The 11,690-nt window shown below is 39.4% G+C and overlaps 1 protein-coding gene across 1 annotated transcript; it reads right to left on the reverse strand.

The window, feature by feature from the left end:
- Positions 1 to 213: 213 nt before the first annotated feature.
- On the reverse strand, positions 214 to 6,102 carry csf3.L (colony stimulating factor 3 L homeolog). Its single transcript, XM_018234703.2, has 5 exons — positions 4,792 to 6,102; positions 4,324 to 4,469; positions 3,009 to 3,116; positions 2,022 to 2,162; positions 214 to 1,770 (listed from the first exon to the last, which is right to left on the reverse strand). The coding sequence occupies exons 1-5, from the start codon at positions 4,880 to 4,882 to the stop codon at positions 1,621 to 1,623; spliced, it is 636 nt and encodes a 211-aa protein (XP_018090192.1). The 5' UTR covers positions 4,883 to 6,102; the 3' UTR covers positions 214 to 1,620.
- Positions 6,103 to 11,690: the final 5,588 nt, after the last annotated feature.

Raw genomic sequence — 11,690 nt, forward strand, 5'->3', positions numbered from 1 at the left:
GGTCTGATATAGATTGGGAGGACCTGTCAGAAGCCCCCACACATGGGAAGATAAGCTGCCGAATTGGTCTAAAGGACTGATATTGGCTTTAATCTGCATGTGTATGGCCACCTTGAGAATTGGTTTGATTGATATTATATGATCCATCTGTGAAACAACCTCAAAGTGCATTGTGCTTCTTGTAACCTCTTGTCCAAGGAGAGAATGGGGTACTAAGACAGATCCCCTGTTTTTGCTACCTGCTAGTCTAGTGTCCCCATAAAACAGCAACACCTTGTCAAATTGATCTATATATATATATTTATATCTGTAACCTTGGTATAACCTAAGCGGGACCCAGAACCCTTTACAGAACCACACAAATGGCGGCTGCAATGTCAAATACACGTGCAATAGAGTCTGTGTGTTGTTGTGGTCACAGCTTACATATCCTGTATGACAACAAGCAATTGTGTGTGTTTGGCTTTGAGCAAAATGTTACAAGACGGTAAGACAAATGTTTTAAAAAAAGAACAACTAGTTTTTATTTTCCTAGCAAAACATTTTCTTAAAAAACATACAATTTAAACAAGGCACACATGCTCGCAACAATAATAAATATTATCCTGAGTGCAAGTAACCGGGACACAATACTGTTGTTGCCTATGGGAACAATCAATGCTAGAGTTGGGAGTCTGGGGGTGGGGGAGGCCCCCTAAAACCGCCCAAATGATTTTGCCCAATTGGATCAGATTAATAACAGGAAAAAACACACTCGTGACATTCAAGTATTTGAATTGAACAGGGCAACATGTAAAGCTGTGCTTTTTAAGTAAACAATACTATAAATAATGGCAAATAATGATCCTGCATATTGCCTTAAAGGGGAACTGTTACTGTAATTAAAAATACAATCACCTAAACTGTAGTAAATGATGAACCTTTTCCAAGTTCTTGTTAAACCAAGGAAACGTCGGATTTGGCCCACCAGAGGATCTCCCCAGTGCACCCCAGCTTAGGAGAATTATCAGCCCATCATTATTCTCATCATGGCTTGTATAAAAAAAACATTTGGCTTCTCCGTATCTAATTGGTGTGAGACTAAGCCTAGGGTGTCAAGCTCTCTGGCAGGTCCCAGTCCGACCCTGGGAGACATATATAATCACTTCCATATAAAAAAGGAACAAAACCTATTGATGGAACAGATTCAATATAATCTACAGTTTTGGGTGAATTTTATAGCAAGGACAGTTTTCCCTTAACCCTGGAAAGAATTCCATCACTTATAAATTAAATAATATTAAATACTTCATAAATAAACGTTCTGAACCATACAAAAGCATTTCAATTCCAAACACAAATATTATAAATACTTATACATGCCCCAATATAAATCGTAAAAAAACAGTTCAAATATAAATATATAGATAAATAAATAAATAGACCATTTTGGCCTCATATTTGATGATGGAGTTGGAGGGGAAAAGGTTATTTTTCGTAACTTACAAAAAAGTGAAATATTCACTACTTCTATTGGTGCCATTGCAACTTTTGCAACTGGAGGTTCTAGATGAAAGTGGATGCTGGTTAGCGGGACGCAGGTTTAAATATTAAACTGGATCCCTATTCAGCGTGGCCTCCTCATACCAGTAGACCATGCAAGATTCCCATGAAGTTGACCAAGTCAGAAAGGATGAGGAACATGGCGACTCTCTTGTGGAAGTTACTGGCGCCTGTAGGCAGCAGTGTCTGAGAAGGAGAGCTCTGAGCCTTTATGCCTTGTGCCTCCATCTGTTGGGATAAGAGAAAACAAATATTTAGTTTTTTATTTCACAAACTCATCAAATTCTGAGATGTTGTTGGGTTGTTCCTGTCCCTTATTTGGGATGTATATACCAAATCACACCATAATAAACCCTAGGCTAAAAATGCCTGTGTCAATTGGTGGGAAAGATATATAGAACCTCATCTAAAGTCTTCATTCCAAAGCCCCTACTCTAGTTCCCCATACAGCCCTTACCCTTCCTTTCCAGCCCCCTTACCTCTTCCTGGATGTTGACAAGCAAGTCACTGATGTCCTTGTTCAGTCGGTGAAGGTTGCCCTCAGGAAGGTGGCCGGGCATAGCCAGAACCCATTTCTGGAGCTCCTTCAGACCGTTGAACAGTTGTGAGAAGCAGCCTTCCTGCAAAGATAAATTAAAGGGGAAGTTATATAAAAACCTACCAAATAGATTTCTATAAAAATCTCTAAACTGACTCAGTTGCCCTCTAGCACTAGAATAGAAACACTGGGCTGATTCTCTTGGAGTGTAAGTTGGGCATTGGGATTTGATATTCGAATACACATGGCCCAGTGTCGGACTGGCCCACAGGGATACCAGGAAAAGTCCTGGTGGGCCAATGTGTCAGTGGGTCCTCATGCTGCTAGACATTTGGCCTATTTCATGTCCATTCCCTGTTTCTATGAGAACAAAGTGGCTAAATAGATGGAATAATAGATTATAGTATTTAAAGAAAAGGAGGAAAGATGAGTGAGGAAAGGAAGAATAATAGTACTAAGAGTGGGCCCCTGGTCTAAGATTAATTGATGGGCCCCTAGTCAAAGGTTTTTGGGTGGACCCCTGGTGTCCCAGTCCGACACTGACATGGCCTACTTCTTGGCGAACAACTACAATCCAAATTGTGTTGGATCAAAATGACAGTACAGAGATACTTTATACTTATTATACCAAGATGGGGGTTAGGTTGTTGCAAAACAATCCAGTTTAGCTAAACTCCCAACACCAAGCTGTTGAGGGGAAGCCCTTGGAGTACCTCACTTGGGATCTCTGGGTGCAAGTATTCTGTATCATTCTGTGCTGTAATCCTTGTCCCGGGGATCTTGAGGTGAGGTACTCCAAGGGAGTGGCCTGGGAGCTTCAAATTGTAGATCAAAAAGGCTTTTTTTCATTACCCATTTTCATCCCCAAAGCTGCCTCCAGTTTTTCCATGATTCTTATTATACATGACAGCTCCTGGTTGGCACTCACCTGGCTAAAAGAACCAGCCTGGCACTGGTCCAGAGGAACGTCCTGGAGCTGAAGATGCTTCTGAATGAATGTGAGCTGGCTCTTCTCACACCAACCGTCATCCCCACACTGTACAGAAAAGGTGACAGATATTGTATGTTAGGATCCCTGGTATAACAGATGCTTCTATACAGTAGAACCCCTACTGGGGACCAGAACAAAAATGGTGGGAAATGCAGGAAAACGTAAAATCAGGGGATGTAAATTGAATTTTCAGTGTAGAACCTGCCTCCACTCAGCAGGAACATTAATTGCATTTCAAGGCCTCACAATTAAGACTCATGAGAGCTATGGAGTGTTTAAAGCAGAAGTAGGAACCCAGATGGGAGCCAAAATAAAATTGCTCAGAAAAAGCAAACAAGGGTGAAAGGCTGGTCACACCAAGAAAGGGAAATTAGGAAACCTCCTGTGTCATTTCAGTCTCTTCCTGTCTACACAAGGAGCCTGGGGTGAAAGGGGCCATAAATATAAGAGTTATGCGGGAAACCATCATATTCAGTCATCAAAATGGGGTAGAAAGCCACAAAGGGCAAAGTTTACTCGAGTAACCTGTAGTGAACAAACATTTACATTTCACTGAAACGGGTTTATGCACCAGGGTACTTCCTGATACTACAAATTAAATGTGGTTATCAATAGACACCATTGTACAGTACATGGGAGGGATGGGCTTTAATTGCAAATGCCTGAGATTTGCCAGGACTCAACTTGATTGACTCAACTACCGGTACTGGTACTACTGGTTAGTAGCAGTGAATGCAGGAACTTATACATGGGGTGCAATGCATAGAAAGTCCAAATACAGGTTCCCCAGTAAACAGGGCACACACTGTAAGATTCCCGCCTTTGGTGAGGTTGCCGAACAAGTGGATCCACCAATTTGCTGGGCTAAGGTCCGTTTTAGGTTTATGGGGCTCTACACTGAGAAAAGTCTAATTGCTCACTTATTACTCATCTTTCTATTCAGGCCCCTCCTATTCATATTCCAGTCTCTTGGACCAGACTGCTGAAAATGCAAACTGGAGGGCTGCTGAATAAAAAGCTAAATAACACAAAAACCACAAATAACAAAAAAAAATGTAAATCAATAGCAAATTGTCTCAGAATATCCCTCTCTACATCATACTAACAGTTAATTAATTTAAAGGGCTGGACATTAGGGGAACTAGACCAAGTTGAGCTCCTGCCGGAGTTATGACAATCCATTGGAGATAAATATAAAAGCAATGGGCAACAACTCCGGAGATACCTATGTGGCATCAGAGCGGGCACTTACCATATGGCTTATCAGTTTCTCCGCGTCCCTTGTGATTTTCCTGCTGAATTCCTTGTTCATCTGCAGAAATTCCTTATTGGTGGATAAAAGTCCAGGGAGGGGAGCTGAGAGGACCCCCACAGACAGGCAGAGAATAAAGAGGAAATCTGCAAAAAGGAAGTGGCATTGGGTCAGCAGGTGGTACAAAGCCCAGAGCAGGGCACCTATATCCCTATAAAGACTGAAATCCAACTACTTTCAATCTCCTCCTATCATTTCCCTTTGCATCTGGCATTCCTTTCTGATTTTGCCTCTGGCACATTCCAGCAACAGGAAAGAAGCACTTTAACTCCAAGAGGTTCAGACCAGTTGCCTGCGATTTAACCTCTTCAACAGCTTCTTCCCTATTCCTAGAGCAGATCTCACAAGTTGAGCTTCCCCCAGTCTCTTTCCCTGCACCCAGTTCCTGCACCCTATACCGGCACTCACCTCTAAGGGAGAACATGTTCTCTGATGCTGAGATGGAGCCGGTGCCAAGCGTGGGGTTAGAAGGCAGATCGGTGGTGCCTGAATGATCCATGCTGGGGCACTCGGAGACTTTTATAGCCCATTTTCAGTTCAAACGGAATTACCTAAGTGACGTAAGACTAGTAGTAAGATTACAACACTTCAATGGTCTGAGTAATTGCTTCTGAGGAAAAAAAAAATCTCTATCATTTGCAAATATCAGCTTAAAAATATGAACATATTCTTTTCCATAGATATAGATATATATACATTTTAATCTGATAAAAAAAAAGTTTACAAATTTAGTTTTGCGGTGAAAAGCAGAGCAATTGGCAACACATCAACATTCTCCGGAGTCCGCCGGCCGCTCTGGGTTTAAGGGAATGTAATAAATTTAAGTACATGGATTTTTTTTTATTATTTATACAAGAAATTCTAAACAATAACATGTTTCCTGGCCAGGTATAGGGCTCCCAGTGTTGCAGAAACCGCAGCCTTTACTACTCCATAATGTTTTTAGGAGGATCTTGGGAATTGTAGTTCAGCAAAAAAAAAAAAAAAAAGATCTATTTGCTGTGGGACTAATTCAGTATTTTATTATTATTATTAGGATGCTACAAAAACAGTCTATTATTATTTTTTATTATATTATTAATAGGCATGAAAGGTGGCTGGTAATGCAAAGTTCTTGCTATGAAAGTTTTTGGGTAGACTGTTGGCTCATGTGACCATACATATAATACACTGAAGTGGGACAGACATCGCCTTGAATACCCCCCTTCCCCTCGAGGGGCTCATGTCCCTTCAGCCTATTATCTCTTCACCCATTTTTTCTGCTTTGACACAATGATGCATTAAATCCTCTGCCACCTTTTTGAATACTGAACTCATCCCGATTCTAATGTCTATATTCAAAAATAAGCAAAATTACTCAATCCTGTCTGGTTTTATTTTTATTTAGAAACTGCTTGTCATGCTGCCTCATGTATTGTAAAGTCATTTTGTCTTGTGGAAATCAATTGTGTGCTTTTGTGGGGTGGGGGAGTGTATTTCCTGATACTCGTTTTTTACTGATCTGGCAATACCGGGGGGGGGGGGGGGGTATAGTCCTTTATTGGCAATCAGCCTCAAGGAAGTTGGTGGAGGATATAATAACCAGAGGCTGGGGAAGAACCAGAAATCAGATAGGTGGGTTCAGCTCATATCACCAGGGAGTATGGGTTGCAATTAGGGTTGCACCTTTTCTGGAAAAAAATACCGGCCTTCCTATATATATATTTACCTTTATTCCCTATTAATAACATTGGGATCACTGACCTTCCTATATATTTATCTTTATTCCCTATTAATAACATTGGGATCACTGACCTTCCTATATATTTATCTTTATTCCCTATTAATAACATTGGGATCACTGACCTTCCTATATATTTATCTTTATTCCCTATTAATAACATTGGGATCACTGACCTTCCTATATATTTATCTTTATTCCCTATTAATAACATTGGGATCACTGGCCTTCCTATATATTTATCTTTATTCCCTATTAATAACATTGGGATCATATCACTGACCTTCCTATATATTTATCTTTATTCCCTATTAATAACATTGGGATCACTGACCTTCCTATATATTTATCTTTATTCCTATTAATAACATTGGGATCACTGACCTTCCTATATATTTATCTTTATTCCCTATTAATAACATTGGGATCACTGACCTTCCTATATATTTATCTTTATTCCCTATTAATAACATTGGGATCACTGACCTTCCTATATATTTATCTTTATTCCCTATTAATAACATTGGGATCACTGACCTTCCTATATATTTATCTTTATTGCCTATTAATAACATTGGGATCACTGACCTTCCTATATATTTATCTTTATTCCCTATTAATAACATTGGGATCACTGACCTTCCTATATATTTATCTTTATTCCCTATTAATAACATTGGGATCACTGGCCTTCCTATATATTTATCTTTATTCCCTATTAATAACATTGGGATCACTGACCTTCCTATATATTTATCTTTATTCCCTATTAATAACATTGGGATCACTGACCTTCCTATATATTAATCTTTATTCCCTATTAATAACATTGGGATCAACCATCATTTTTACCAGCCAGGCCACAAAAATACCGGGCGGGTGGCAACCCTAGTCACAATAATGGTCAGGGCACATGCTCAGATTCGGGGAGATTACTAATTTCCTTTTCTTCGGCTACTAATCTCCCCAAAAAGACTTAGTCACCCAGTGACAAATCGCTTCTTCTTCGGGAGACTAATCTCCCCAAATTGCCTTCCTGCCGGCTAGAATGTAAATCACCGACGGGGTGACACTCAGATCGATTCGCTTTGCAAAGTCGCCCGAAGTTTCCTCGTGAGTCAACTTTGGAAAACAAATCATTCTGAGTGCAATCCTGCCGGTGATTTACATTCTAGCAGTCGGGAAGGCAGTTCAGGGAGATTAGTCGCCCGAAGAAGAAGCGTTTTGTCACTGGGCGACTAATCTCCCCAAATAGCAGCGTGTGTCTCTGCCCTTAATGATGTATAGACTGCCTGGAACTTGCTCCTGAGTATGTCTACTTATATATCTAGAAAACAAAATGTACAGAGGGGAGCATGACACAGCTCTTTCTAGAAATGGCGCATATCCCTGTTACTCCCGGGACCTCGGCGCACTGTGTGTTCTGACTCATGAAGCAGAATGTGGAAAGGGTAGGAGGGGTTTGATGTTCACTCTGTGTCATTATATAACTTCTATACCCCCGGGTGCCATTCATATCATGAATTGAGCTCTTTTCCTGCCAATGTTTTACATTCCTGGCAAACGGCTGAACTGAAGTTTTTATTGAGTGGGATTATTTAGTGGGCATTATTTAGTAGGAAGTTTTTATTAATCAGATAAAAATGACGAGGAGGAAACAGATAAAGTCAACAACCAGGGCCTCCAATCATAGGTGTCTATGACCAAGTGCAGAGCTTTCCGTTCCATATGTGTCTTGTATTACAGGGCTGGGTCACTTTTCAGTTAACGTTTAGTAGGTTATAGAAATGCCAATTCAAAGCAACTTTTCAATTTCTATTCATTTTTTTTTTTAGTTTTTCAATTGTTTGACTTTTTCTTCTGATTCTTTCCATCTTTCAAATAGGGGTCACTGACCCCATCTAAAAAACAAATAAGGCTACAAATGTATTGTTATTGTTACTTTTTATTTCTCATCTTTCTATTCATTCCCTCTCCTATTCATATTCCAGTCTCTTATTCACATCAGTGCATGGTTGCTAGGGTAAAGTGTACCCTAGCAATGAGATTGAAACTGCAAACTGGAGAGCTGCTGAATAAAAAGCGAAATAACACAAATAATAACAAATTAAAACCAATTGCAAATTGTCTCAAAATATCCCTCTCTACATCCTACTAACAGATCATTAGTAACAGTGTATTATTCAGTTGGATTATTAAGTGGGCATTATTTAGTAGGCATTATTGAGTGGGATTATTTAGTGGGCATTATTGAGTGGGATTATTTAGTGGGATTATTTTGTGGGCATTATTGGGTGGGATTATTGAGTGGGATTATTAAATGGTCATTATTGAGTGGGATTATTTAGTGGGCATTATTGAGTGGGATTATTTAGTGGCATTATTTAATAGGCATTATTGAGTGGGATTATTTAGTGGGCATTATTAAGTGGGTATTATTGAGTGGGATTATTGAATGGGATTATTTAGTGGGCATTATTAAGTGGGCATTGTTGAGTGAGATTATGTAGTGGGCATTATTTTGTAGGCATTATTGAGTGGGATTACTGAATGGGATTATTTAGTGGGCATTATTAAATGGGCATTATTTAGTAGGCATTATTGAGTGGGATTATTTAGTGGAGATTATTGAGTGGGATTATTTAGTGGGATTATTTAGTGGGCATTATTAAGTGGGCATTATTGAATGAGATTATGTAGTGGGCATTATTAAGTGGGCATTATTTTGTAGGCATTATTGAGTGGGATTATTGAATGGGATTAATTAGTGGGCATTATAAAATGGGCATTATTTAGTAGGCATTATTGAGTGGGATTATTTAGTGGGGATTATTGAGTGGGATTATTATGTGGGCATTATTGAGTGGGATTATTTAGTGGGCATTATTAAAACGCATTGAGTGGGATTATTTAGTGGGCTTTATTTAGTAGGCATTGTTGAGAGGGATTATTGAGTGGTATTATTTAGTGCTCATTATTAAGTGGACATTATTGAGTGGGATTATTTAGTGGGATTATTTAGTGGGCATTATTGAGTGGGATTATTTAGTAGACATTATTGAGTGGGATTATTTAGTGGGCATTATTGAGTGAGATTATTTAGTAAGCATTATTGAGTGGGATTATTTAGTGGCACTATTAAATTGGCATTATTGAGTGAGATTATTTAGTGGGAATTATTAAATGGGATTATTTAGTGGGCATTATTAAGTGGGCATTGAGTGGGATTATTTAGTGGGCATTATTGAGTGGTATTATTTAGTGGGCATTAAATAATAGGCATTATTGAGTGATATTTTTGAGTGTGATTATTTAGCGGGCATTATTAAGTGTTGCATTATTGAGTGGGATTATTTAGTGGGCATTATTGAGTGGGATTATTGAGTAGGATTATTTAGTGGGCATTATTAAGTGTCGCATTATTGAGTGGGATTATTAAATGGGCATTTGGTTGGATGTTTTGGTCCATCTTTATCCTATAGTAGATAATGTTTGGCAACTCTGCTTCTTCCCCAAGTTCTCTTTTTCTGTATATCAGGATATGAATCAGAATCATTCATCAGCAAAAAGGAAACAATTGGGCAGCAGGGTTTCACATTTCCATAGTAAAGCTTTAGGGAATAGACTTTCCATGACAGAGGGACCTATAGTTCCAGGACCTTCTCACACAACACGTTTTCTGCTCTCGTCTGTTTGCAGCCGTGTCTTGCCATGTCCATCCCTGTCAGACCGTCGCTATAATATAGTGAATAAAGTAGCCCCTCTTGTAAAATATATGGATATTATAAGTTACCGAGGAGTTTCATGACCATATAAAAACACGAGGCCGAAGGCCGAGCTATACAGGTCATGGAACGCTGAGGTAACTTCTAATATCCTCATATTTTACAACTGGGGGTACTTTATTTATTATAATACACAAATTTCAGTGAGTCATGTGACAGAAATGACATCAGAACTCACCGTTTATAACTGATGACATCAGAACTCACCGTTTATAAGGATATAATTTACAAGATATTCATGGCTTTTGTGTATTATATAGTGGATAATGTACCCCCTACTGTAATTTATAAAGATATTATGTCACTGAGGAGTTGTGTGACCATATAAAAGCACGAGGCCGAAGGCCGAGTGATTTTATACAGGTCACATAACTCCGAGGTGACTTCTAATATCTTTATAAATTACAGTAGGGGGTACATTATGCGTTATAATCTACATTTTGTTTGAAATGTTGGGAGGGGGGTCGGCGTCCAATTCTGGTCGCCGGTGTCCAAATCGGGTGCGCCAGCGTCCAATTCGGGCTCGTCTGCGTTCAATTTGAACACGACAGTGTCAAATTCGGTCGTGATGCGTCAAATTCTGTGGCCGGGGACCCCTGTTATAAGCGGCGCGTTCAGACGTTAGATCGCACCGTTTATAAGGATATAATTTACAGTCTGGTCCCATAGGGAAATGACCAGACTGTAGATTATAAGAATTATATTTATCAAAAAATCACAATCATTTCTCTGTTTGGCTTTACATTGTGTGTGTGTCATGACTGGGCCAATGAAAACCTTCGTATTTATATTGAATAAGGTGTTTGTGTCGTTAACTGATATTGAGAGATGATTTGTTCCCTCACACAATGAGAAATTCCCATGGTGTCCAGTGCAAATCAGCCGCTCCTCATGGTGTTTGATACATTGATGCCCTTTATACTCCTGTCTGAACATTGCAGGTCAGTTTAATACTATATCACATAATACACAGTGTCACACGGGGGTACCAGGGGCCCACCAGAGACCTTATTTATTCCTCCTCTCCTCCTCACTCAATCTCTTTATTCTCCCAGTCTCTTTTCTCTACACAATAGACTCTATTCCTCCATTATTAAGCCTCCTTTTCTCATAAACAAACAGGGAATGACCATGAAATAGGCCAAATGGTCAGAAGCAAGAGGCCACTGACACCTGGGCCCACCGGGAGTTTTCCTGGTATCCCAATGGGCCAGTCCGACACTGATAATACAGCCCTGGTTCATCGCAGACACTGTGCTAAAACACTAATCAAGGGCACAGACACACACACTTGCTAGCTGACGTCAGCCAATGAATAAACAGAGCTGTGTCTTTTACTCCCTCACTACTTCCTGTTACATTATTCCTGTCAGGTGATCAGGAAGTGACACACACAGACCACCAAGAAATGGTGGCTTGAGACAAAATACGTAAAAGGGAAATATATACTGATATATATACGTATTTATACACATATTTATTGGAACTGTGTATGAATTAGAGTCTCATGGGGCCCCTATACCTCCTACAGCCGCAGTTGTTCCCATTTAAATGAACTGTATGATGTAGAGAGAGATATTATGAGGCAATTTTTTATTATTTATGTTTTTTTTATTACTTATTTAGCTTTTTATTCAGCAGCTCTCCAGATATAGTTGCTACGATCCAAATTCCCCTAGCAACCATGCATTGATTTGAATAAGAGACTGGAATATGAATAGGAGAGGCCTGAATAGAAAGAGGAGGAATAAAAAGAAGCAATAACAATACCATTTGTAGCATTTGTTTTTTTACATGGGGGT

Source organism: Xenopus laevis, chromosome 9_10L (genome assembly GCF_017654675.1).
Source record: "Xenopus laevis strain J_2021 chromosome 9_10L, Xenopus_laevis_v10.1, whole genome shotgun sequence".
Classification (NCBI taxonomy): domain Eukaryota; kingdom Metazoa; phylum Chordata; class Amphibia; order Anura; family Pipidae; genus Xenopus; species Xenopus laevis.

Bases quoted from the DNA above. Each gene is read 5' to 3' on its own strand.
- csf3.L (XM_018234703.2), bottom strand. From the start codon at position 4,882: ATGGATCATTCAGGCACCACCGATCTGCCTTCTAACCCCACGCTTGGC. The intron at 4,470-4,791 runs GTGAGTGCCGGT...TCCTTTTTGCAG, and splicing joins GAACATGTTCTCCCTTAGAG to ATTTCCTCTTTATTCTCTGC. The intron at 2,163-3,008 runs GTGAGTGCCAAC...TTATCTTTGCAG, and splicing joins AGGCTGGTTCTTTTAGCCAG to GAAGGCTGCTTCTCACAACT.